Here is a 26889-nt window from a genome sequence, read left to right on the forward strand (position 1 = left end):
TTCTGCACACTTACGAATCAACTTGATCCGCAAGCTTCATGCAGATCAACTTGATCCGCGTGTAACTTGCGGATCAAGTTGATCCATAAGTCATTCACGTATCAACTTGATCTGCAAGTATGTGAGGACAAGGGGCATTTTTGGTATTTATAAGGAATATTGGGTGCACTAGCAATACGATTGGGTGCACTAGCAATACGATTGGGTACACCTAGCAACACCCTAAGGTCTAACTTGCAACTTTTCCATATTCCCATTTCCATAATTAGCAAGTATGGGTGGTATGAGGGGAAAGGTTCAGCTAGCAACCAATTATGCCTATCTAACCATCAGTTATAACTTATAACCAATCCCTTTCCTTATGCTAAATTTATTTAATTTCCAAATTATAGAAAAAATGGTTTCAAAAGACCCTGAATACCCTGAGATTGTGTTTCTATTTGATATTTTTTATGCTTACACGGAGTTGATAGATTGTAGATCCAACAAATCTAGAGACAACCCAAGAAAATGTTGTAACAAATAAATATATTCACACTCTCACACAAAAAGTGTGACTGAAATTATCCTAAATTCATGTAAAAATGAAATTGATTTTAGTTTAATTCAGCAAAAATCCCCGTCATCCATTTATGTTATATGTTATTGCCCCTGGATCTGTAAGGAAACAAGTTAATATCATGAATAAGATCATGTGACCCTCATGTGACAAGGGCTTAGTGCCCTTGTAGGCAAGTCACGAACTTTTATGAGAGGACCATAGTTCAAATTAAAGTCTTACGAAAGGAAATTATTGGAAGTGTCCTTAATTTAGTTGCAACATACAACAGTGCTCAATGATCTAGTATATATCACTGCAATCTCTGAGATAACCTTCTTAAATGTGGCATGGCACCAATATGGTTGGATACTTGTCCTTGTCTAATTAAGGGTCATCATGGGAACTATACCGCTAGAGAAAATCCTCTAAGTCCTATGTGCCTTGAATCCTACTCTATAAGCATTGCCAAAGCAGCAATCTCGTGGGATGGATCAGACATTTGAATTTGTTATTGAAGGCATTGTGGGTTTGCAATATCTCATTTTCAATCATCTAATTATCCAAACCCACCAACATCTTTATCACTATATATATTGCCTCGTATTTCTGTTTTCCCCATCCAAAATTCCAAACACATAACAAGAAACTCTCTAGGCTGATCATTCAAGAGCTTTAGAAACAAGGGCAATGGAACTTGCTTCTTTCTGCTCATTAAGGGCCATATTTCTTTTCTCATGTGCTCTGTGGATAATGCCAGAGTTAACACTAGCAAAGCATGCAAAAATCACCAGGCACTACAACTTTAATGTATGTGTATTGCATTTCAATAGCACATAATCAACTTTTACTTTTTCTTTCATCTCCTTTTATTGTTTATTATCTTTTCATTTTTCTTTCTGTAGGTCCAATTACAAAATGTCACAAGACTATGTCAAACAAAGAGCATTGTGACAATTAATGGTCGATTTCCAGGGCCTAGAGTCATAGCAAGAGAAGGTGACAGGCTAGTGATTAAAGTGACCAACAATGTTCCCTACAACGTTACCATCCATTGGTATTATACAAACAAATCCTCATAATTCAGTTTATTGTAATTTTTGAATGGTAAAAAATGTTCAACATTGTATTATCTATCTCTTTAGGCACGGTGTTCGCCAATTACGGAGTGCTTGGGCAGATGGACCTGCCTATGTGACACAGTGTCCAATTCAAACAGGCCAAACTTTTGTGTACAACTTCACAGTCACTGGCCAAAGAGGAACATTGTGGTGGCATGCCCACATCTCATGGCTAAGAACAACTCTTTATGGTCCTATTGTCATTCTTCCCAAAAAACATGTGCCTTACCCATTCCCCCAAACCTTTAAGGAAGTCCCTATCATATTTGGTAAGTTAATAACCTTCAGACTCAATCCTATACTCCTCTTCCCTGTACATAATAGTAAGTTAAGCTTTTTATTTTACAAATATTAACACTTGAGCATTGCCATTGACTCAAAATGATAATAGGTGAATGGTGGAAAGCAGACACAGAAACTGTTATTAACCAAGCAATGCAAACAGGATTGGCACCTAATCTCTCAAATGCTTACACCATCAATGGTTTTCCAGGTTTTCTCTACAATGGCACCACAAAAGGTAAACAACAGCATGATAATAGGACGGGTGAAATTAAGATTGGCAGAACTTCGATGCAGTCTTTAGGCGTTTTTATTGTTATTCTCTGATTAGAATTGAAGTTCAACCTCAATAATTTACGTAATAAAGGTTTGCGTTAATAAAGGTCAACCTAAATTTCTCAGGTAAAACTCCAATTCTAATTGGAGAATATATAGTACTAAAAGCACATATAGAACTATATCTATGTTATGTTAAAAAAAAGATTACCTTCAATCCACAAAGTTAACGACTTTCTCATTCATGCAGATACCTTCAAACTCAAGGTCAAGGCTGGGAAAACTTATCTCCTGCGTCTGATAAACGCTGCACTCAACAACGAGCTCTTCTTCGGCATTGCAAACCACACACTCACTGTGGTTGAAGCTGATGCAGTATATGTAAAGCCCTTCAGAACAAACTATGTACTAATAACACCAGGACAAACTATTAATGTTCTTCTCAAGACAAAGTCTAAGGCTCCAAATGCAGCCTTTGTCATAGCTGCTAGGCCTTATGCTACAGGTCCTGCAGCTTTTGACAACACCACAGCCACTGGCTTGCTGGAGTACAAAAAATCTTCAGTTTCAAACACAAAAACTAAGAACAAGAAGCTTCGTCTTCTTAGACCTGTGCTTCCTAAATTCAATGACACCATCTTCGCAATGAAATTCAACAAGAAGGTCCGAAGCTTGGCCAATGCAAGATTCCCGGCAAAAGTTCCAAAAACTGTAGACAAACACTTCTTCTTCACTGTTGGATTAGGCATTAGCTCCTGCCCCAAAAACCAAGCATGCCAAGGACCCAATAACACCAGGGTGACTGCAGCCGTTAATAATGTGTCCTTTGTTATGCCAAACATTGCCTTACTCCAAGCCCATTTTTTCAACAAATCCAAAGGTGTGTACACCACTGATTTCCCTGCTAATCCACCCTTCAGATTCAACTATACTGGGACTCCACCAAACAATATCATGATAAGCAGTGGAACTAAGGCAGTGGTGTTGCCATTTAATGCAAGTGTGGAGTTGATCCTGCAGGACACCAGCATTATTGGTGCTGAGAGCCATCCACTTCACCTTCATGGCTTTAACTTCTTTGTTGTTGGTCAAGGCAATGGAAACTTTGACCCCAAGAAGGACCCATCTAAGTTTAATCTGGTTGACCCGGCTGAGAGGAACACCATTGGTGTGCCATCAGGAGGATGGGTTGCCGTGCGCTTCTTTGCAGACAATCCAGGTAATATATGCACTAAGGTAAAGAGTTTTTATACTGTCATCCAATTACAAGTACACCATGCATGATAGATAAGTTCCTTGACTCTTAAAATAACTACCTTATAAGTAACATCAGCAATGATTTCTAATTGGTTGACTTTGTAAAAACTTTTACACTCACAATGCATTGCTATTAATTAAACTAAATCTTAATACTCCTATTGGATGATCATGTTCTTAATCTTCACACCACATCACTTTGAATCATGTTAATTATGTGGATGATGCTTATCTCCAAGAGACCATATATCTATCATCCACCAAACACTAATCACGGTTACTAAAAGTAAAAATTAAAAAGCAGTAATATCTTTAAATTTATGAATCAATCAAACCCACTTGCACATTTTGGTGTGTTTAGTGTGAGTGTGTTTTAAGTTGCAAGTGTTTGTAACTTTAATTTGCTGATCATACATGAGCAGGTGTTTGGTTCATGCACTGCCATCTTGAAGTGCATACGAGTTGGGGATTGAAAATGGCATGGATCGTCCAAGATGGAAAGCTGCACCATCAGAAGCTTCCACCTCCACCCTCTGACCTTCCCAAATGTTAAAAATTTACCACAATATAACTTTTTTTATTTTTTCTACATTTTTTTCTTCTGAGGTATCCAAGAGTTATAGATATATTTATTTTAGTGATTGTTCCATCTCTTACAAGCTCACTCGCAACTGGCAAGGGTAGTGAGAGTTTTCTGTAGGTTGTAAGCAAGAAATATTGAACTATCTATCTATTTTGAAATAATAGGCCAAATGATGAGTGTTAAAATATTCAGAACGGGCAAATGATCCTTTTGTGTGTTAAAATTTACAGTGCTTTCTTGAGTACTTTCAATCCTAAAAGGTAAATTGTGTAAATTCATAATGCTAGCAACACACTCTTCATCCCTTAAAATCGTATAAAAACCGGCTTGGATCGATCTCACCAGTTCAATTGCCATTATCGTAACGGTGGGGAACAGGATTTTGAGATACCCTCTAGATTTTTCAATAAATATTCAGAAAATGAAAGAAAAATAATACTTGGGGTGATACATGTTGGGTTACAGGCTATTTTTCTGCCCAATCATTTTTCACCCTAAAATAGGTTTTTAATAATAATTTAAAAAGTAGAAGGATAAAAATAAAGCAAAATAAATATACAAAAAAAGAGACAAACTCATCTGAAACTTTTTTTGGGTAAAAACAAAACAAATACAAAGCAATTTAAGAATCTGCTTTCATAGAGCAAAGATGGTTTTTATTCGAGAAGAGCACTAACTGTAACCCAACAACATTTTTTTATTTAAACTACCCAAGTAAATTGGGGATGTTCACTTTAAGGGTGTAAATTAGGGCATTTCATGACATCTGGTTGTTGAGAATTTTGATTAACGGCAAGAAGGTTTTCGTTGATGACCTCCCAACCAATAAAAAAATCACGTTCACTCAAAAGTAAAAAATCCCACACTTCTCCCTCTCCAAAACGGACCTTAGGCTTCCATCTTACAAAATGTTTCAAATTAAATCAAACTTGACTTCTAAGTCCTTAAATCATTTATCTCAAATCCATCCAAAACCTCTAAGCTCTAACGATTCGAGTAGAAAATACCAACTTCAAGTTTTATGTAATCGGAGAAAGTGATGGAAAAAATTGACTATAACAACTAAAAACTGAGACCAAATTTAAGCAAAACAGTATTGAAGAAAAAAACAATAATAGGAGTAAAATTTAGATAAATAAGCCAAAGTAATTATTTCTCTGAAAAATGTTGCACCCAAACATGCACTAAAAGTCTCCAATCACCGATCATTTTTCATCAACAAGAATTGTCTCATTCATTCTACTTTCAATAAGATCAGTCACAACACATACAAATCTTTCATGATTTTAGATGCACAAACAGACCATTATGGACAAATATAGATTTGTTCATGACACAAATCTTTCACTATACAGTTAAAAGCACACCACTCGGAATCATGTCATTCGTAACACTTTATTCAAATGTATGCTGATATAGATGCATACCGTATATCCTATTATAAAAAGCAACACCACTCGACTATATAGTAGTTAGGTGACACATTTTCCCTCAGAAACTTGGAACTGAGGAACGTGATGCTCAGAACTCCCTTTCTGGAAACATGATAGGAGCTACGAGAGACCACAAGTACAGCAGAGCAGTTGCCCAGGAAGTGATGATTCGAACCCACACAGAAGGCCACCCCACGTCAACCAACTTCCCGCTCTCTCCAACAGATGTAGACCAACCAGTCAGAAGCATTGCAGAATACATGCTAGCAAGAGAGAAAATCAAGTGGAAGAAGGCATATGAATATGTAACTGGCTTTGCTTTCTCCTTCTCTTCATCCTCCTTTGCATCCAATGGAAGCAGAGGCTTACCTGCAGAATCACAAGAAATGACAGATTGTCAGTATTAGCTTGTGGCAAATTTTTGTAATTAATGCTAATCAAATAACAAGACAGTTTATTATTTTCCTTCATGGCACCAAATTCCAAAATCAAATTCAGCTTCAAGGCCAATAAAACCATTCTTAGATTTCAAACTCAGATATTTGGTGCCCAACTTTTAGTTGTGCATACTTGACACAACAATGAAATAGAAATATTGGATTTTAAGAATATTTACCAGCACGAGGGGAGCTTGGTGGGGAAAGCACTGCAGCAGAAGATCCAGCACGCACAGCAGAATAAACGACAGATAGAACAGTTGTAGCTAAACCCAAAGTAAGGGTGCCAGTGGAAACAGCTTTTGAGTGTTTGTGAAGACCATTGCACTCATAATCTCTTGGTTCACTAGCCAGTGCACTATAGCAGAGATAAGTGCAGTATAATGATATTACTGAAGCAGGCAAAACACTTCCATTTACCTGTATATGAAAATAATTCAAAAACCTCAAATTCAACTAAAGTAATGAATGATCTACAGTACACAAAGGATAAAACCTGTTCCCAACTAAACAAAATAAAATTTCAGCAATTTATCCTTCAGAACAAACTTAGAAAATGTCAGTCACATCCCAGGCTGACAGGAATAAATATACCTTTTAATGCCAGCTCTACTAACTTACATTCCATCAGAAAAATTGAACCATGATAACGGAGATAGAAGAAAAGAAATTAGATTTAATAAATAACAGATTATATATGAACTCCTACATAGTAACATTTTAACAAAGTATTTAAGTAAAAACAAATGAAAAATGCATCAACAGCAATTTTCAAGCATTGTACAATATCATAGAAGAGACAAATTTGGAAAATTTACATTTTGCAAATTAAAAACCAGGAAAACAAATTAATAGTGGTTAGCTACAATGAAAATCAAATAACAAACTTACTGCAGGATGCAATGCCACTATGGCAAAAACAAATGCAAGAATCATGGTCATAGTAATGAAAAAGACATTGAGTCCACAGTCTTGTCCAGATGGCGTGAAGAAGTGAAAGAGAACTCCTGAGAATGCAAATGTTGCCACATAACAAACAAGGGAAACAACAAATAGAGCAATGTACCTGTATAAATAAACCGGTAAATACTGAAATTCTCATTCAAAAATATAATGTCAACTTATCAAGTAAAGGAAATAACGTTACAGTAGAAAAAAAAGAAAAAGAAAAGCAAAGCCTAAAACTAACCAGAATTGTTCATCATATCCAACCCATTTGTCATTCCATCCATGAACAAAATCCAACAAGAGCATGACTTGAACAAGAAGAAACATGCCCGAGCCAAACTTTGATATTGTTTCTGCAAATTGACATACCTCATCAAAATCATAAACAATGAAACAATTTACATATCAAATGCATATGAAGGGCCTACAGACAGACACATCACACATACATATACATATCCTCTTCACACTCAAACTGTTTAAGCAAAGTAATTTTTTGTATCTTGTAAGTTTACTGCTTTTAATTTTATAAATACTGAATAGCAAACCGATGTCAGTAAAATTTCAAACAAATTTTGAATCACTACAGTAGGCATTTAAAGAAAACAATATAATCATAAAATAATATTTAAAACAATAGTTAGATCAAGAGAAGTAATCCCAAATTCAAAGTAATAATAGCTCAACAAATAAGGTAATGGTATATTATTTAAAGAATCTAAGGTTTATCACAGTAATCTTTTTATTCCAGCAGGACTTCCATAATCCAATAATATTGTGCCCTCTAAATTTCCCAAAAGCTTTTATTTCCCTTTCACATAATACCATTTTTCATAATTTACTATGTAAAGATTTTCTTTTTTTGTATCCAAACGAATATCTTAAAATTACTTTTCAGCAAACTTACCCAACAAAAACTGATCCAAATTATGATCAATTATTGAAGTATTCTAATTTTCACAACTGTCCCAAACACACCCTATGTCTAAAGGCACAAAGAAGTCATCTTATTAAAAGCAAGAGGCATCAAGCATGAAACATGAAGAAATATCCTTTTTTCATTCACAAATTGTACATCTTGAGAACATACTACTACTATTAATTGTAATTATATGGGCAAAATACAAGACTCAAGCAAAGTAGCAGAACAGACAGCTCAACATGTGTGCTAATCAACTACTAGGAATCAACGGAAATCAATTAGAAGAAATTCTTACCATAGAAGCTGATGATCTCATTTGGAACGAAAAACATAAAGATTACCAGAAGGCACCAGCAGATAATTTTCATCATCCAACCTCCATGGTGCATACTATCCCGGGGATCCCTCTGGGTTTTCACACCAACCATCAGAACAGCTAGAATAGTGAAAAACAGAAAATTCCCCAAGCTAACCCGCAGAACTGCATCCGTTTCAAACCATTCTCGGCTAGGTGTGTGTTTGAAGTGATTGATCCCTGCAGCATTAACAGAAGCACATTAGCTCCATCCAAAAGCACACAACAACGATATTATCCTCTTCTAAACACTTTCATTAACTTCATCATGGCTATCAATCCACTCTCGTTACCAAAACTCCAAATTAACTCGCAACAAAATTTCATCTCAGTGAAAAAAAAAGCATGTGAATTCCATAGTACATTAGGAATAATGTAAAATGGTGATTATTTGATTGAGTGTAATTGGATTGGATCGAGGGTGAAAAAAAATAACTTGGAAAAACGCAAATTTTGGATGGGGTTCTAGCTCTAAAACAAAAAGGAGTTTTTCAACCTAGTCAGTGCCTAAATGCCCGCGAAGTCAATACTTAAGCGCTTACCACATCCATCAATCTACCCTCATGCATTAACAATATCGTAACATTACCAAAACTACTAAACTAACTTGCAACCAAACTTCAGCTCAAGAAAGCAAAACTATAGGAATTATGTAACAAAATATTTTGAGAAGAAAAAAAATTAAAGACTTATGTGCTAAAATAAACCGTTAAAAATAACAAGCCCTCCTATTCTAGAATAATAATTGTTTGAAGCCAAAAAAATTAATTAAAAAGAGAGAAAATAGAAAGGGACGATGCATATAAAGAATTAAATACTTTGTAGACGAAATTGACGAGATTGAGATAGAAGATGAAATTGAAATTGAAAAAGGAAATTAGGGATGATGATGATGATGATGTTGTTGTTGTTGTTGCTTACAGGGAAGGGATTCCATGAGGGGAGCGGCGACCTCACGGAGGATCCAGGCGACGACGAGAGAGAAGGCGAAGAGGCCGCAGTAGGCGATCCTGGCGGAACGGCGGCTGATTCCCGATACGACGGTCCTGCAGGCGTCGCATGCGCAGGCCGCGCAGCATGACGCCAGGCAAGAAGCTGCCCACATCGATCCTTCTTCTTCTGAGGAGGAGGATATCGAATTAGGGTTTCAAGAACGAGCCTTGGATTTTGATGAGAAGAGTTTGAATTGAATTTGGTTAGGGCGCAGACGAAGACGACGAGTGAGAATATTTGGTGTCGTGTCGTGACTTGGTGAGGAATGAGGATTACCCGTCACTTAACCTTTTTGGGGCATGAAAAAATATGCAAGTAGGAAAGAAAAATAGAAAATACCCCATTTTCTAATTGTTAAACAAACATTTGAATAAATCATCAATAACGTTTTATAAGAAAAAATCATCAGTAATTAAAAATAATTTTTTTTATCACAATATAAGTTCTGTGCTACTACTAAATATTATTTAATATGATTTTTTATTAAATTATTGATGGTTATTTATATGATTTTAAAAAAATATATAAAAACACGAATATTATTTATGTTAAAAATTATTGAATATGCTTTTTAATTTAAAAAAATATAATTTATATAGTTAAAATGACTTATTTATTAAAAAAATTTATTTATATAAACATGAATATTATCCCATACATTGTTAAAAGACTAAATTTATGTTTATTTCTCATTTATTTAAAAATATTAAATCAAAATTACTCGCCGTAAGATCAATATTTAATTCTGATTCAGGTGGGCCGAATATCGAATTTCTAAAAAAAATCTACTAATTTATCATATTTTTTTAGAAATTAAATTTATATTTTTCATTTTTGTCTGTCCTTAAATTATTTTGCCTCTTTATCACCTTATTGGCTCATTCTACCCCTGCTTCAAACGCATTTCTTACTTCATAGTACCTCTAAGACGCTTCTGCGAAGAAAGAAAAATCATTGTTTTGAGCCAGACCCACTTCCAAGCTTCGACTTTTACTCGAAGGTATCTCCTTTTCTTGTTTAATTTTTCGTTTTCCGCTACTTTTGCCATCTTCTGGATTGGAACTATCACTTGTTGTGTATTCTCTTGTAGAATTATGTACTTTGGTTGGTAGTTTTCAAACTCGGATGCTAAGTAAAAAACAAAATTATTATTGGCAAATGTTAGCAATTAGTATGTTTTGTTGGTGGGAGATTCGAACCATGACCTCCTTATCACTCTAATCCCTATATCCCTCCCCCAATCACCCACCCAACCTACAACAAACTCCTATGGTTAAGAATGAGGGAATGGAGGAAAAGGTCGAGTGTTCGCTCCCTCCTGCTAATAAAAACTAACAAACTAACAAATAATATTTTTTTATTAAAAAAAAGTATTTCTTTGAATGGTGTAAAGATTAAATAGCATCCCACTGGTTTTAAATTGCAGTCATGGTCGTGGTTTCATCGCAATCTTTGATAAAAAACTTCGTACCCCATTGTCCAGAGGCTCTTCGCTGCGAAGGTATGGGGGAGGGATATTGTACGCAGCCTTACCCGCAATCTTTGATATTGCGGGAAATTGCAAAGGCCACAATTGCAGTCATTAAGACCTCAAAAATCTTGACATTGTGATTGTTCTGGACCCTTTTTTAAAACCTTGGCACAGGGTGTTTGATGAAATTAACAGAAATCAGGTCATGTGTGGCAAAGATACCATTGCTACATCAATATTTGTTTAAATTCTTTATTAGGCTGAATCTGACATGTGGTAGAGCAGATTTTTGTGGATTATAGGGTATCTAGGTTAAGTGTGTTGGTTTCTTAACTCTGGTATAGATTAACTATTTTGTATCTTATTATGCTTTGCTTGCAGCATTATTGTTAAAACTCCAATCATATTGTTTAAACTTTGAAGACTTATTGGGGTTGAAGATTGCCTATGAATTTGGGCCAATAATTGTTTCAAAGAATTAATGAGTGCCAAAGTTTAACTGTAGGGTGAAATGTCCCCCCCCCCCCCCCCTCCCCCCCCCTTCTGATATTTGGGATCTTAAACAAATCTCTAACTGTCTCAATTCTTTGTTGTTATTGACCTTGTTTTCCAGCTATTGGTAGATGGAATCCACAAGCTCCAAAGTCAATGTTCCAAACTCTAGACAATTATCTAAGCAGCTTTTGTTTGACCGCCGCTATGGATGGGTGTAATCTCTCTCTCTTTCACCCCTTCCTCTGCTTAGTATTGATCTTGTCCCATACTATATTTTTCAAATAGTAAATCTTTGATCACTGTTGGTTTGTGTCTGGCAGAATTGATGAGTGGAAAGACCCAGCAGAGGAAGCACTTGATGGAGGCCGAGGAATGTAAGATGTTTTCCTTTTCTTTTAAATCTTTTTATTTGGCTCCTGAATGGGCAAAACGTCCACTATATACTTTTTTAAGCATTGTGCTTGCGATCTACTGCTTAAGTTTTCTTATTTAAGGAGTGCAAAGAGTATGTCAAGTTCTACATCTCTTGCATTTCTGCAGCATAAGCTAAGCAACAAAACCACTATTTCATACTTGATTACTTGCTGATTATTTTTCATTCTTTTTCTGTCAAAAGGTTTTGCATATTGCCACTTGCCAAAGCTTTGGTGCATAAGGCCTCACAATCGGTATGATGATGATTTTATCATTGATAGAAGTATTACTTTGATTTGGGCCCAGTATTTACTTCCTTTGATAAATTTATTTTCTTGATTTTATCTTTACTATCAGTTTATTGCTTACTTTCAGCTGACCCATTTTAATTTATTCTTCTATGCTTTGCTACAATATTTTCATCTATGCTTCTTCATAGTAACTTTTATTAGGTACTGTGCTTGATATTCTTAATTGGTGTTGGATTTTTTTTTCCCGAAGGCACAACAAGCATGACTTTGAAAATGAAAATAAATAATGTACATGTACAATCGAGATTGAATGACCATTGCCATCAAATAGAAAGTTAAATTCAGTGCATATTATACTACTAGCTATATATATATATATGAATTACTTTGAGTTTATTTGTACAAGTATCATAAGACTACCTGAGTGACCATTGGTGGGTGGAAATACAGCTCCTTTTGATGTGACATCTACAAGCTTTCAATTGATGTGTAATTTACAGCAATTGAGCTTGATTAATTAATCAAACATACATACTTTGAATACCTCAACTTTGTGATCACCAATCACCATATTGTTTATGTAAAAGAGGAGGGCCTAACCATAGAAACTATTGAAAGATGTGAAGTAGACTGTTTTAAAGTCATTGCTATTCTGTAGTTTATGATGTGATTAGTTAAATAGCTTTTAGAAGTAGAGAGTATAAAACTTCATGTAAGTATTGTAAGTTTGAAATTGTTTGGTGTATATGGTCAACTGAAATGCTAGGATCTGTAAAATCCAATTTTTTTACTAGTGTTGAACTTTGATTAATGAGGTAAATCAGTAGTGACAACTTATTAAATAGATTGTCTGTATTTCTCAGGAGTCAGAACCATTAATTTTATGGCATGTGTAATCTATGTAACCGACCTTACCTAGTGGGATAAGGTTGTTTTTATATGTTATTTTTATGTATCTAAAAGTGTAGGAAAAGTTCTCCTAAACATATGCAGAGAGGAAAGGCAATATGATCAGAGCACAATTGGTGAAAATGACTTGTGTATCTAAATTTACTCGTTGGAATATGTATAGTCTCAATCACCTAATCATTATGTGAATGAAAGTATTTACCCCTGCAGCTGAGTGATCTAGTAGGAAGAGCTATTCCATCATTAAGCTTATGCCTTCCATATTCTCTTTTTGTAGATAAATTGTGCAGTAATCTCAGTCAAAAAAGCTTCAGAGAAGCCCGAGTTGTTTTCCCATCAGATGCTGCAGAGTGCTTTAGATGACGGTGTTAAAAGTTTTATGACATCTTTAAAAAACGTTGGGAGTAAAGGTTTCATCCTCAACAAGAATTCTCAATCACAAGCTTTCAATAACCCTTCCCACTCACTTACAGGAAGCAATGAATGATGAAGGGAACAAAGTTAACTTGTCATAAAAAGTTTGTGTTCTATTTAATGTAACTATGCTAAATTTTCCTTATCATAATTGTCATGATGTAGAATTGTAGTTGATTCAGAGGAATTTTTTATTTACATTTTATGCATACAATGCAATTTGTCATCCATACTCCTATCTATTCACTGATAATAATAAAAAAATACTCCTAAGTCCTATCTATTCATTTAACATAAAATTTCTAAAACGAGAATTATTAGGTTGCCGTTTCGGCGGTTTGGTTGGCTTTATTGTGTCGTGCAACACTTTTGTATGTCCCCTCCTTCAATCTAAGACGCCACGACATAGATATTCAATTCAGTTTTCACTTTAACTTTGTATTATACTCTCAAGTCTCAATCTTTTAAATTATTTTTATTTGGTGTATAATGCCAGCAACGGAATTTGAACTTAAGACCTGAAAACTACTTGAATCCTCCACCACTAGTTTGCCTTTTCAATTATTTGATCTTTATCTTTCGCTTTCCTCTTATTTCTAATATTTTTTTTCTTTATATTTCTTTAATAATATTCCAATTCCAATTTATGTATGATCAATGGAACTTAATAATTCATTTTATTGGAAAGTTACATAAAGTAAATTAACAATGACAACATTAATGGTCGATATTTTTATCATATATTGATACATTTTGGCTTAGCAACACATTTTACCACAATAAATTTTAATCCAAGTATTTATTTCACATATTTTATCATTATATTTTTAATTTTTATGAATTTTATCATCCAAATTTTTTCTGAGTATTTGTCAAATTTTAGGGACACAATAACACTTCATTACACATTTAAGAAAAAACATGTGAGAAAAACTTTGGTAATGAAATTCACAAAATGTTCATAATTGGATGATAAAATGTGCAATTAAACCATACATGGAAGAGCCTTAAGAAGCAAAGGGTCTGGAAAGAGCCGTAAGAAGCAAAGGAAAACAGATGAATAATGGAGCTTAGAGCAAGCTTTCATGGAGAAAACCAAGAGTTGAGATCATAGTCTGGGTTTGTCTCTCTTCCCAAAGAGGCCTCGTGGTTGTAACAAGATTCTTTTGTCAACACGAAAATCTCCCTTTTAGTGTTAGATTTGACTGTGTTCGTTAAGGGTTTAATATTCAAGCGTACTAATATTCCTAAAACAAGAATTTGTTATACAGCACCTAAAAAGTTACCGAAGGTCAAGTATCCCAGGTAGCCCGATTGCACAAGAGAGATTTCAAACTAAGATGCTGCCACAATCGAACCCGCACGTTCCCCGTTAAAGCTTGATATCACAACATAGGGGCAACACAAGAAACCATATATAAAGAAACTTAATAAGATGACATAAAATTCTAGAGCAAAAAAATTAAAACAACGTTCAAGATTATCATATCTAGCGTCCAAAATGACCAGCAAAACTGAAATGTAGTTCAATTCGGTATACACCTCAAACCAAAACTTGAAACACTAACTAGATACTACTTAATACTTAACAGGAGCAAGGATTTCAATTTGGGAACCAAGCTTCTCCTCTGCAACCTTCTCAGCTTTCACCCTCAATTTGGCAAGTTGCTTCTTCCTCTCATAACACAATTGTGCTCTCTCCTTCCTTTTCTTCTCAAGTTCCTGTTAGCAACATAGCAATTAGAAATTAGAAATTGCAAACAAAAGAGGGGAAATCCAACAACAATAACAAAGGAGTAAACAAATTCACTGTGACATCTCTCTTAACAATTCACTAAGAAAAAAAATGAAATTCAAAGGAGTAAACAAATTCCAGAAAGCAAGCACTCACCCTGATGGTATCATAGTAGTTCCATCCAACCTCAGATGACAATTGGCCCAGATGACAGTATTTGTGTCCCTTCTGAAGCCTCAACACCCTAATAAATTTCATTCACCACTTCAGCATTCATAATAGATTGAAGAACCAAATTCCAAAACAAAAGCACAAAGTAAAACTCACTTGAGAGCATCAGGGACAACCATCCTCTTGGTCTTGTCATAAGGAGGAGGAATGCCCTCGTACACCTTCAGTCGTGCAAGAGCAGCTTCCCCGCGCTTTGTCTTGTGTGGTATCATCCTGCAGACACAAACATCCTTCTCAGAAAACTTTCCACAACACCAGTAATCTTCATTACAAGTTCATAATGCCAACCATAAACACATTAGCCCCATATAATGCAAAAAACATTACACATTAGCCCCATATAATGCAAAAAACATTACACATTAGCCCCAACATCAACAAAATCAGTCCCACTAGATTAGGTTGACACCATTGAATTCAGTTAAAATTACTCTAGCTACAAACATGAATCAACCTAGACTTGTCAGCAGCCAAATTTGTTGGGGATGAATTTATCAGATTTACCAGTAATTTCATCATACGGAGACATTGGCATCAGATCAATTGCAAGCATAAAAATGCCAACTAATTATCTTATTAGAAAAATGCAAGAATCATTAGTCTACCTATACAGAGACATTTAAATGAACCCAATTGAAAGATAATATCTTTAATCAATTAATGTTTTTTTGGGGGGAGAAAGAAAAGGGTGAGAGTGCTGACCCACGAACGGTGCGCCAGAAGATCTTGCCGGGTGCACGGAAATGGATGGGGCCGTGAGAGGGCTTGGTGTTCATGCGCTTGCGGAGGAAACGCAAGTACTTCATCTTCTGCCTGACGAGCCCACCGGAGATGCAAATCTCCTCGCAGCGCACCACCACCACCTTCTGCCCATTCAGAAGTTCCTTCGCCACGATCGATGCCAGCCTCCCCAGCATGTGGTGCCGCGCGTCCACAACTACCCTCTTCGCGCAGATTCCTGACCCCGAAACCATTTTCTCTCTGTGCCTCTGTCTCTCTCACAAACCAAGACGCTGCTGTTTGTGTTCTCCTCTGTGTCTTAGGGTTTTGAGTATAAAAAGGGAGGCAATGAGGGAGAATAGGATTTTTATGACGCGGGTGAATGTGGGTTGGGCTTTTAACCTAACCAACCTAAAGGATTGAAACTCTAAACCAATTTAAAATTAAGCCTTTTCCGAACCAAATAAAAAGTAAGAATATATTGTTTTGTTTTTTTTAATCTGTGGGAGGAAATCAAATATATTTTTTTTTATTAGTTTGTTTTGTTAACTATGAAAGGAAATCAAATCGATGATAATATTAAAAAATTTATAATAAATCATGTATTTTTATTCAAATAACTGAATTAATTCCATAGATAAATATAGTTTGTTGGAGGAGTACTAGATTAACAGAGAGAGTAAGCGGGATATTATTATGATCAAAATTATATGAGAATATATATATATATATATATATATATATATATATATATATATGCATGCGCGTGTGTAGACTGTGTTTTAGACCTGAAAACTACTTGAATCCTCCACCACTAGTTTGCCTTTGCCTTTTCAATTATTTGATCGATCTTTCAATTTACTCTTATTTCTAATAATTTTTGTTTATATTTCTTTAATAATATTCTAATTTATGTATGATCTATGGAATCTAATAATTCAATTTTTTGGAAAGTTACATAAGGTAAATTAACCATGATAACATTAGTTAAATTGTATCAATAATTTCTTAAATCGATACATTTCGGCTTACTAACACATTTTACCATTACCACGATAAATTTTCATCGAAGTATTTTTTCCATATTTTATCATTATATTTTTAATTTTATAATCTAATTTTTGAGCATTTATCATCTCAACACGCGGCATCAATGGTATTGTAACAAAATCATATTTCACAAAAACTATGACAAGATAATGTCATTTCTTAGAAACACACACATAAGAAAAACATGCGAGAAAAAAAGACTTGATGAAACTAACAAAATATTAGTAGTTGGATCATGGATGATAACACATGCAATTAAACCAAAGAGCCTTAAGGAGCGAAGGGAATGGGAAAGGGAAAGGGAATGGGAAGAGCCGTAAGAAGAAAAGGAAAAGAGATGAAAAATAGGAGCCTAGAGCAAGCTTTCATGAAGGAAACCAAGATTTGAGATCATAGTCTGGGTTTGTCTTATTCCAAAAGAGACATCGTGATTGTAATAAGATTCTTTGTCAACTCGACAATCTCTGTTTTAGTGTGAATTTGATTGTGTTGGTTAAGGGTTTAATATTCAAGCATACTAATATTGATAAAACAAGATTTTGTTAGTACTACACATTAATAGTTATCGAAGGGTAAAGTATCCCAGCTAGCCCAACAAATAAGGATTTCATATTAATATACTGCCACAATCGACCCCGCATGTTCCCCATTAAAGATTGATATCACAACATTGGGGAAGCACAAGAAACCATATATAAAGAAAATAAGATGACATAAAATTCAAGAGCAAATAAACTAAAACAACTTTCAAGATTATCATATCTAGCGTCCAAGATGACCAGCAAAACTGAAATGTAGTTCAATTCGGTATACAACTCAAACCAAAACTTCAAAACACTAACTAGCATACTACTTAGTACTTAACAGGAGCAAGGATTTCAATTTGGGAACCAAGCTTCTTCTCTGCAACCTTCTCAGCTTTCTCCCTCAATTTGGCAAGCTGCTTCTTCCTCTCGTAACACAATTGTGCTCTATCCTTCCTCTTCTTCTCAAGTTCCTGTTAGCAACATAGCAATTAGAAATTAGAAATTGCAAACAAAAGAGGGAAAACCCAACAACAATAACAACAGAGCCTCGCTTGATGCTATTAGATTTCATTAAAAATGAAATTCTTAAAATTATTCACCGTGACATCTCTCTTATCAATTCACCAAGAAAAGAATGAAATTCAACGGAGTAAACAAGTTCCAGAAAGCAAGCACTCACCCTGATGGTATCATAGTAGTTCCATCCAACCTCAGATGACAATTGGCCCAGATGACAGTATTTGTGTCCCTTCTGAAGCCTCAACACCCTAATAAATTTCATTCACCACTTCAGCATCTAAAAGATTGAACAACCAAATTCCAAAACAAAAGTAGAAAGAAAAACTCACTTGAGAGCATCAGGAACAACCATCCTCTTGGTCTTGTCATAAGGAGGAGGAATGCCCTCATACACCTTCAATCGCGCAAGAGCAGCTTCCCCGCGCTTTGTCTTGTGTGGTATCATCCTGCAAACACAAACATCCGTCTTAGAAAACTTTCCACAACAACACCAGTAATCTTCATTACAAGTTCATAATGTCAACCATAAACACATTAGCCCCAAATAATGCAAAAAACACTACACATTAGCCCCAACATCAATAAAATCCGTCCCACTAGATTAGGTTGACACCATTGAATTCAGTTAAAATTACTCTAGCTACAAACATGAATCAACCTAGACTTGTCAGCAGCCAAATTTGTTGGGGATGAATTTATCAGATTTACCAGTAATTTCATCATACGGAGACATTGGCATCAGATCAATTGCAAGCATAAAAATGCCAACTAATTATTTTATTAGAAAAATGCAAGAATCATTAGTCTACCTATACAGAGACACTTAAATGAACCCAATTGCAACGATAATATCTTCAATAAATTAATGTTTTTTTTAGAGAAAGAAAAGGGTGACAGTACTGACCCACGAACGGTGCGCCAGAAGATCTTGCCGGGTGCACGGAAATGGATGGGGCCGTGAGAGGGCTTGGTGTTCATGCGCTTGCGGAGGAAACGCAAGTACTTCATCTTCTGCCTGACGAGCCCACCGGAGATGCAAATCTCCTCGCAGCGTACCACCACCACCTTCTGCCCATTCAGAAGTTCTTTCGCCACGATCGATGCCAGCCTCCCCAGCATGTGGTGTCGTGCGTCCACAATTACCCTCTTGGCACAGATCCCTGACCCCGAAACCATTTTCTCTCTGTGCCTCTGTCTCGCGCTGTTTGTGTTCTCCTCCGTGTGTTAGGGTTTTGAGTATAAAAAGGAGGCGGCGAGGGAGATTAGGGTTTTTATGATGCGGGTGAATGTGGGTTGGGCTTTTGACCCAACTACCCTGAAGGTTTGAAACTCTAAAGCAACTTAAAATCAAGCCTTTCCCAACCAAATAAAAAGGAAGAATATATTGTTTTATTTTTTTAATCTGTGGGGGAGGAAATTAAATATATTATTTTGTTACTTAAAATTAAGCCTTTCCGAACCAAATAAAAAAGCAAGAATATATTGTTTTGTTTTTTTAATCTTTGGGAGGAAATCAAATATATTATATTGTTTTGTTTTTTTAATCTTTGGGAGGAAATCAAATATATTATTTTGGTGTTGTATCTGTGGAAGGAAATCAAATCGATGATAATATCAAAAAAATTATAATATAAATCATGTATTTTAAATAAATGAATTAAATCTCTTGATAAATGTATTTTTTTTGGAGGAATGCTAGATTAATAGAAAAATTAATTCAAGTAAAAAAATAACTTAATTCTGCAATTAATTTTTGTTGAAAATTTATCTAATGAAAACATGTTTTCGTTAGTTATATAAAAAGGGTGCAAACAAATTAGAAAAAATATGTAATGAAAACATTTTTTTTTTATTTTGCCCGTGGAAACACGTTCCCACGGGATATTTTATAGACACTTTCTATACTGCAACGAACATATTTCTGCCTACAAAATTTAAAGTAGAAACGTTTTCATTGTGTAATCTGTTTGTACGCCCTACACTAATATGGAAGTGGATTTTGTATGCAATTTGTATGGGATCAATAATAATATCCTTAAAATAAACAAATTAGACTTTTCCTACCCAACACCCCCTATAACTACCTAAAACCCAACTCAATTAAAGAAGAAAAATGAAATATGTGCATGTGATGCGAAGGGAGAGAGAAGTTAATATATCACATGACAAAAACTCTATCTAGAGTCTTGCATGCATGCATTGTCTTGTCACACTTCAAAGTAAAATAAATATTTCTTACATGTTCCTTATGTGTGTAACAATGTGTAATAAATATTTGAATTGAATGTTTATGCAGTTGTTGGGTAAAATAATTTTACGCTATCGTTCAATCACAGGTTATTCTTGAATTACTTTTAAAATGATTATCATATATATGATGGGTTGTGATTGAATGATTGTATAAAAAATTTTACATTGTCAATGTATCATCTTTTTTCTCTAAATATTTTTCATAGATGTGCCTTGTGTGTGTAAAGGATGTGTGTGTAATAAATATTTTCCTATATGTGCCTTGTGTGTGAAACAGATTTTTTTGTTTTCTTGTATGTGCCTTGTTTGTGAGGTCTATAGGAAATGAGAGGATGAAGGATCTAAGCATGTTGAGAGAAATCACAAATTGTTTTACCGATGTTTGAGAGTGCAAATTAATTTTGATAGTGTTCTTGGTTTGCAAAGCTATAGGTTGCTAATGAATACAACTAGTATGCAACGTGAGTTTTGGCTAAAACTGCACACAAGAAGGGATGAGTGCAAGGGTTACGCTCACTGTGGACCAACTGAAAGCCGCTAGAGAAATATACTGTTTTTTATGCTTTGGTATGTATATGGATATGGAGTCTAAGGTTTCACTTATCCTTTTAAGGATGATATCATGTTAGATTTCATCTCAAAATCAATTGGTATTAATTGAAGTTGTCTAACAGGTATATAAGTTGTACTCAAAAGAGTGAGGCAGCCGATGTGGAACTTGGATATTTCCCAATAATTTTAACACAAATTGGTCTTTATTACTTTAAATGCATAAGTCTTCATGGCAAACATTGCAATGTTCTTTTTCTTTTTTTGCACATTTCATATGCTAGATATGATGATGATGATGATTTGGGAATCATGGACATTAATGAGAATGACCGCAAATCTCGTACATATGCCTGACTTTTTGTACTGTCAAATTTATATTTAATCTATTACAGTTTAGTTTAGTAAAATCCATTCTTGAGCCTTCTAATGCTCTAAACAGAGTCAGTAGAGTGGAACATGAGTTGGCTACCACCAACCAACAAGGTATTATTGGCTCTAATATAAGGTTTTTAACAAAAGATTTCTAGGTTCTGATCATACTATTTTTCACTTTGTGTGGGTAACTCACTTTGGATACTAATCTTCTATGTTCTATTTTTGTAAAGGTTCAAAATGATAAAAACTCTATTGCAGGTCAGAATTCACCTAGTTTATTTGTGCAGTTGCGAAGTTATTCCGTAGAAATTAAAAGACGATGGAAGTTCAAAAGCATGCTCTGCAGGACTGGCTTGAGGTGGTTAGTCAAAAATGATTGCTCTAGTTCTTTTAGTTTATAGATTGGTCCGCACATCTACCGAACTTAACAAGACTGGACAATAGACATATGTTGTGTAGCTTTGAAATAAAAAATTATCTATTTGCTTGTTTAGTTCTATCCAATACTCACTTTTTACTTCTCCAGGACTTTCTTGCATGCAAAAGTCAATTTAAAGGAATGTCTCTTCTGCATTCTAGTTTTCGTATTAACTAACAAAGCACTGACAATTTGCAGATTGCACTAGAAGAACTTGCTTCAGTTTTGAAATTTAGTGTATCAATGTCTCTTGTAATGACTTAACATTTCTACTTGATGATTCTCTCCTATATTATTTTGTTTATCAACAAAATTTTCTTCTAGAGTTCTAATGCTCAGTCATATTTTGTTGCAGTTAGCTAATGATATGGTTAGATCATGATCATGGATAAGAGGACTCTTTCACCACACAAACACTAAGCGAAATGACAAAATCATTGACTATGCTTCTAGTCCTTTTGATCAAGGTAAAACAAAAGTTGGTGATTTATTGAATTTTCCTTCTAATTTTCTGTGTATTTTCACTTGTGACTTATTGTTATTACAGAGTCAACTTATTTTGTTCTAATGTTTATATCAAGAACAACGGCTACAAAGCTTATTTCACCTGAAAAATTCAAGCTACATTTAGTTGAAAGAAATTGAGCAAACTAGGGATCGAAGTTAGCTGTGGAACTTGAGCTTGCAATCTTTTGCTTTCTAGTGGAGGAACTTTGAGAGGAACTAGTGCTAACATGGGCCAATTTTGAAGCAGCCAGAGAATTTAGTCTAACTTGCACGTTATTTGAATAGGCTAGTTAGCCAAAAAGCAACCCAAAAGGATAAGTTGGGTTGGGGGGGAGAACCTGGGTGATATGTAGATGATTTGTGTATGTAGCTAGCAGGAAATGCTCTAAATCACCTTTATACAAGCATATATTTTCACTTAAATAAATTGATAGTACTTGTATATACTGGTTATATTCTGATACATAATTAAGGAAACTATTCCATCACTAAATTTAAGTTTTCTATAGTTAATTTTATTTTAGTAATAAAATTCCGTTTACTTATGAATGTATGTAAAGGTAAATATCTAATTAATGAGTTTAATGTTTATGTACTTACGGTGTAAAATAATTTTACATTGTTATTTAATCACAAAATATCGTTTAAATTATTTTAAAATAATTATTTTAAAAATCAATAATTTATTATATATGATGAATTATGATTGAATTATATAAAAATTTTACAATATTTGTGTATAATCATTTTTCTCCTAATTAAGAAACCAAGTAATAACATTTTTCCAGCTGTGAAAAAAACATTATTTTTCACACAGAAAATGCTAACATGTTTTTATCCTAAAGTAATAGTTTTATAATTTCAGAAATTAAATTTACTTCGTAGTGCCAAGAAATAAATAAAAACGTTATAAAAAAATATTAATGGACATGCATGCACTAATGGTAAGGTTTAGTTTATTATGTCCTAAGGTAAGGTAATAGGTATGCATAAAAAAAAAGGTAATAGCTAGGTGACACAACCATCCCAGAAGAATTTCATAACCAACCATTCTCACAGATCTCCATATTCCTCGCTTTGAAATTCTTTTAACATCTGAATACCAAATAACACTATTATCATAATCATCAATTTCGTCCAAGAGACAACATTGTATTGCTCTCCTTAGACAAATGGATGAGGAGCGCAAGGTATACACTTTGGCCCAAGTATCTGAGCACAACACCTCCAAAGATTGCTGGCTCATAATTGATGGCAAGGTATATATATGTATACAATATGTAATGTGACCCATGCATGCATCGATGCAAATTTGCTTTTGATTTTACCATCTGGGTTTCGTGTATTTTATTTGATTATCGTTCGAAAACTCACAATAAACGGTTCAATTAGATCTGATCATGGGATTCACATTGTAATATATTTTTGTGTGGCGTGAATGACATTATATGTGCTATGTGCTAGTGTATGATCATGTGATGAACCATTTTAAATGTTTTTCGTGTGGTGCGTTTATTTATCTTGTTACAATTAACAACCTTATTTTTTAAATGGGCATTAGGATTAATCCCTATGACTTCTCTACATGCAGTATGAGAAGTGATTATTTGTAGATCACATTAATTCCCGTAAAGTTGATTCTTTTGGTAATTAATTATATATCTCTGGAATTCAATTCTTCTTTATCTCTATATTCGGTATGAATATCAATTAAGCAAATCAAGATTGGGTTGGTTGTGTTATGATTCATCAGTGTCCCACATCTTTATTCATGAGAGTATTTTTATAGGTAGAGGAGGATTAACAATACACCCTGTAACATAATATTTTTCTAATATATTCCTTTATCAGTTGAAATTCATGCGAGTCCTACTAGTTTAAAAATAGGATCAACATAATTAACGAGACGCCTATGAATTTCACTTGTTAAGAAAATGGAAGAATCAAAGTATTAGAATATGTATTGCTATCATTTTTCCTATCATAAATTAATGATATGATAATATGCACTTGGCCTGCACAATTTGTCTCGTGTGTTGCCTGCCAAAACTCAAAACACATTATATTAAAATACTCAAAACCAATGTAGACGGTTTTGAGATTTCTTTTTTTTTTTATAGAAAATTTAGAACTGCTGGTCCTGTGATTAATACTGTAGATTGTTTGCTCATAATTATGGTTGATTCTGTTCTTGAAATATCAAAAATTCGAAATTATAATTATTGATATCTCAAGTTATATCTACTTTTATCTAGTCTTTTTTATGTGGCTTATGTATAAACTTTCAACAATGATACATGGACATCTCAATATGGTATTCATTTAACACCTCTCCCCCCCCCCCCCCCCTCCCCCTTCTATGTCTTTCTCTTTTATGGTGTAGACTAGCATTTGGATTGTACTAAATGTTATTCTAAACGATTTTTCTATTCTTTGTTTTTCTAAGGAACTTAAATGATATGGTTCTAAAGGTTGATATCTCTACTGCTGCTACTATGTCATAATAAAATTTGATTATGACAGGAATAAATTAGGTAATTAGGTAAAAGAGTAACTGCAAATTGAAATCTTTTAAACAATTTTTACCGTGCTCTTGTGCTGTGTTTTGCATTAAACACTGTTTTTCAAAGCATATGAAGCTGTCAAGGCAACGCAACATCTGAAGGCCACTGTTCACACACACCAATAGCAGTTTATGAAGTATTAATTTCATTTCATATGGGATACTTCACACCAGATTAAACTTTTAATGAGCTTTGGTGTTGTGTTAGACCCTTTATTAGTATCTTTTCTAGAATTGGCAAAACTTCTTTTCTTTTTCTGGAACAGGTTTACAATGTCACAAAGTTCTTAGATGATCATCCTGGTGGGGATGATGTCTTGGTGTCTTCCACAGGTATACATGTATCTTAGTCTTAGATATCTATCATTCTCTCTAAGTACACTTACTGCGTGTTTGGTTTTACGTCATATGACCTCTGATGCACGTATTAACTGAAGCAACCAAGTGTTGCTTAACAGACGTGTATCCAAACATACGCTTAATTTATGCATCCATCTTGGCATCACTCACTTGAGTTACATATTTTGAAATGTCTTCTGATGGCCCAAAATGTCACTTGTTTGCAGGGAAAGATGCCACTGATGACTTTGAGGATGTTGGTCACAGTAAAGGTGCTAGAGCCATGTTGGATGATTTATATATTGGAGACATTGATCCATCAACCATCCCTACCAAGGTTCAGAACACTCCTCCAACACAACCTCAAAATAATCAGGACAAGACATCATCATCGTCATCATCATCATCAGACTTCATGACCAAGATGCTCCAGTTTCTACTTCCCCTGCTTATCTTGGGTGTTGCGGTTGGTATTCGTTTCTACAACACCAAATCAACATAGCCACTGAAAATGCATGAGCATTTGAATTTTGTTCAATCCTTACTTTCAAATTCAGCTTGTTTTGTTTTATGGAACTACCATTATATAGGATCAATAGGATATACCATTATGTTTTCCTTGTCACTGTCATTTGTTGTTGAATTTCTGGTTGTCTTACCCTTTCCTAGATAAGCTAGTAGAACAGTTTTCTGCTCTTTAAAGTTCTGGTAGTTTTAGAATTTGAATTGTATGAGATTCTGGATACACTAATAAAATAACTTTTGGAAAACAGATTGGATTTTCAATTTCTAATGTAAAATTGCGAACTATCATTATAGGAAATATGCTCCAACATTTTCACTATTTTGCATTTGCTACACAAAACTGTATCTTTTAGAGTCTACACTAAACACTTAATTCAATTCTAGAATTCTATCAAGTGCTCTTGGAGTACGGTTAAGGTTCGTTGGAACAAGAAAATATCACTTTCTTAATTTGTATGTTGCGTAAGGATTATTCTCTAACTATTGGTTGAAGAATATCTTTTTGTTTGTTGAAGAATATCTTTGGTACACACAATAACTCTGATAAAAAGAGCAGTGGTTAAGGAATAAAATTGGATAGTTTTTACAAGAGAGTACTATATCTCAGCATACAGCATTGTGATTTCCAAAAGTAATTTTCACTGTGATTTTCAATCAAAACTTTTCTATTGATTCTTTGTCTAATGTTCTCAAGGCAGTTAACGAGACCCGTTTTATAAATATGCTACATTAAAATTCAATTTTTAATGATGCACTTCGTAAAGTTTCTATTCAATAATCAACCGACAACCATCAATTTTCTATAGAATTGTAAAAAAAATTCCTGTTAATCACTGGTTCTCACTCATTAAACAATAAGACAGTAGCACACTATTTTCTCCTCCAAGGCTCTGCACTGAATACATCTGTGCATCACCAACCACACCCACTCTGATAGCAAAAACCTGGTAGTCCTCGAAATTTTGGAGACCCATCTCCAAATACTTGTAAAATTCTGTCATGTATTTCGCAACATCAGCACCGGTGTTGCATAGGCCAAATTAAAGCTCCAATTGCAAGCATATATAGCCTCCTCGTGAGTCATGAGCTGTTGCACTTTGAGAAGCAAACACTCTAAAAAACAAACCCATTATTTGGGATCAGCATACTGCATGAAATAATATTTTGTTGGTTCAGAAAACACTTCTATGTGGGTATTACGTACATGGAATTCATGTATCTTAGAGGTATTTCTTTTTTGAGTAATGATATATGTGGACCCTCATATATCTTAAACACTTATTTAACACATTTTTTTTCTTTATCTTTCTCATTCTATCAAATCATATCACCTAATATACTTAGATTTTTTTAGTAATCATCTCTTCTAATTCTTTCTCTCTCAAAGTGTCTAATAGCATGGGGTGTCGTCTAAACATCTTTATCCTTCTTTTTTATTTATATTTTGGTACATATTTCGTTTTTATTTATTACGCTAGT

At 34.4% G+C, this 26889-nt stretch overlaps 6 protein-coding genes across 7 annotated transcripts; 3 read left to right on the forward strand and 3 right to left on the reverse strand.

Moving 5' to 3' along the window:
- The first annotated feature begins 1618 nt into the window (after positions 1-1618).
- On the forward strand, positions 1619-4335 carry LOC100783768 (laccase-17). The gene is made up of 3 exons (XM_041017701.1): positions 1619-2179; positions 2468-3436; positions 3897-4335. Exons 1-3 carry the CDS (start codon positions 2041-2043, stop codon positions 4025-4027), a joined length of 1239 nt encoding a protein of 412 aa, XP_040873635.1. The 5' UTR covers positions 1619-2040; the 3' UTR covers positions 4028-4335.
- Positions 4336-5265: 930 nt separating this feature from the next.
- On the reverse strand, positions 5266-9482 carry LOC100784295 (probable serine incorporator). Its single transcript, XM_003532243.5, has 6 exons — positions 9074-9482; positions 8093-8332; positions 7117-7228; positions 6819-6993; positions 6107-6347; positions 5266-5859 (listed from the first exon to the last, which is right to left on the reverse strand). The coding sequence occupies exons 1-6, from the start codon at positions 9255-9257 to the stop codon at positions 5579-5581; spliced, it is 1233 nt and encodes a 410-aa protein (XP_003532291.1). The 5' UTR covers positions 9258-9482; the 3' UTR covers positions 5266-5578.
- A 554-nt stretch (positions 9483-10036) lies between these two features.
- On the forward strand, positions 10037-13389 carry LOC100306013 (uncharacterized). 2 transcript variants are annotated; one of them, NM_001249352.3, is made up of 5 exons: positions 10037-10145; positions 11230-11325; positions 11432-11485; positions 11728-11779; positions 12963-13389. In NM_001249352.3, the coding sequence occupies exons 2-5, from the start codon at positions 11240-11242 to the stop codon at positions 13170-13172; spliced, it is 402 nt and encodes a 133-aa protein (NP_001236281.2). In that variant the 5' UTR covers positions 10037-10145; positions 11230-11239; the 3' UTR covers positions 13173-13389. The 2 variants fall into 2 exon arrangements, with proteins under 2 accessions (NP_001236281.2, NP_001348224.1); NM_001361295.1 differs by having other exon boundaries at positions 11230-11323.
- Positions 13390-14561: 1172 nt separating this feature from the next.
- Positions 14562-16215, reverse strand: LOC100784830 (60S ribosomal protein L13a-4). Its single transcript, XM_006586187.4, has 4 exons — positions 15768-16215; positions 15162-15278; positions 14991-15078; positions 14562-14821 (listed from the first exon to the last, which is right to left on the reverse strand). The coding sequence occupies exons 1-4, from the start codon at positions 16037-16039 to the stop codon at positions 14678-14680; spliced, it is 621 nt and encodes a 206-aa protein (XP_006586250.1). The 5' UTR covers positions 16040-16215; the 3' UTR covers positions 14562-14677.
- A 1410-nt stretch (positions 16216-17625) lies between these two features.
- On the reverse strand, positions 17626-19097 carry LOC100527190 (uncharacterized). Its single transcript, NM_001249273.1, is given in 4 exon segments — positions 17626-17832; positions 18042-18129; positions 18211-18327; positions 18786-19097. Coding segments are annotated over 4 exon segments (621 nt in total). The 5' UTR covers positions 19058-19097; the 3' UTR covers positions 17626-17688.
- A 3911-nt stretch (positions 19098-23008) lies between these two features.
- LOC100785360 (cytochrome b5) lies at positions 23009-25581 on the forward strand. The gene is made up of 3 exons (XM_003532245.5): positions 23009-23242; positions 24813-24879; positions 25113-25581. The coding sequence occupies exons 1-3, from the start codon at positions 23156-23158 to the stop codon at positions 25385-25387; spliced, it is 429 nt and encodes a 142-aa protein (XP_003532293.1). The 5' UTR covers positions 23009-23155; the 3' UTR covers positions 25388-25581.
- Positions 25582-26889: the final 1308 nt, after the last annotated feature.

This window comes from Glycine max, chromosome 8, assembly GCF_000004515.6.
Source record: "Glycine max cultivar Williams 82 chromosome 8, Glycine_max_v4.0, whole genome shotgun sequence".
Classification (NCBI taxonomy): Eukaryota; Viridiplantae; Streptophyta; class Magnoliopsida; order Fabales; family Fabaceae; genus Glycine; species Glycine max.

Bases quoted from the DNA above. Each gene is read 5' to 3' on its own strand.
- LOC100785360 (XM_003532245.5), top strand. From the start codon at position 23,156: ATGGATGAGGAGCGCAAGGTATACACTTTGGCCCAAGTATCTGAGCAC. The intron at 23,243-24,812 runs GTATATATATGT...TTTCTGGAACAG, and splicing joins GGCTCATAATTGATGGCAAG to GTTTACAATGTCACAAAGTT. The intron at 24,880-25,112 runs GTATACATGTAT...ACTTGTTTGCAG, and splicing joins TGTCTTGGTGTCTTCCACAG to GGAAAGATGCCACTGATGAC.
- LOC100306013 (NM_001249352.3), top strand. From the start codon at position 11,240: ATGGAATCCACAAGCTCCAAAGTCAATGTTCCAAACTCTAGACAATTA. The intron at 11,326-11,431 runs GTAATCTCTCTC...TGTGTCTGGCAG, and splicing joins GACCGCCGCTATGGATGGGT to AATTGATGAGTGGAAAGACC. The intron at 11,486-11,727 runs GTAAGATGTTTT...TTCTGTCAAAAG, and splicing joins CTTGATGGAGGCCGAGGAAT to GTTTTGCATATTGCCACTTG.
- LOC100784830 (XM_006586187.4), bottom strand. From the start codon at position 16,039: ATGGTTTCGGGGTCAGGAATCTGCGCGAAGAGGGTAGTTGTGGACGCG. The intron at 15,279-15,767 runs GTCAGCACTCTC...TTGTGTCTGCAG, and splicing joins TTCTGGCGCACCGTTCGTGG to GATGATACCACACAAGACAA. The intron at 15,079-15,161 runs GTGAGTTTTACT...GAAATTTATTAG, and splicing joins GTTGTCCCTGATGCTCTCAA to GGTGTTGAGGCTTCAGAAGG.
- LOC100783768 (XM_041017701.1), top strand. From the start codon at position 2,041: ATGATAATAGGTGAATGGTGGAAAGCAGACACAGAAACTGTTATTAAC. The intron at 2,180-2,467 runs GTAAACAACAGC...TCATTCATGCAG, and splicing joins CTACAATGGCACCACAAAAG to ATACCTTCAAACTCAAGGTC. The intron at 3,437-3,896 runs GTAATATATGCA...ATACATGAGCAG, and splicing joins CTTCTTTGCAGACAATCCAG to GTGTTTGGTTCATGCACTGC.
- LOC100784295 (XM_003532243.5), bottom strand. From the start codon at position 9,257: ATGTGGGCAGCTTCTTGCCTGGCGTCATGCTGCGCGGCCTGCGCATGC. The intron at 6,994-7,116 runs GTTAGTTTTAGG...TTATTTATACAG, and splicing joins GGATATGATGAACAATTCTG to GTACATTGCTCTATTTGTTG. The intron at 5,860-6,106 runs GTAAATATTCTT...GTGATTCTGCAG, and splicing joins ACCAAGCTCCCCTCGTGCTG to GTAAGCCTCTGCTTCCATTG.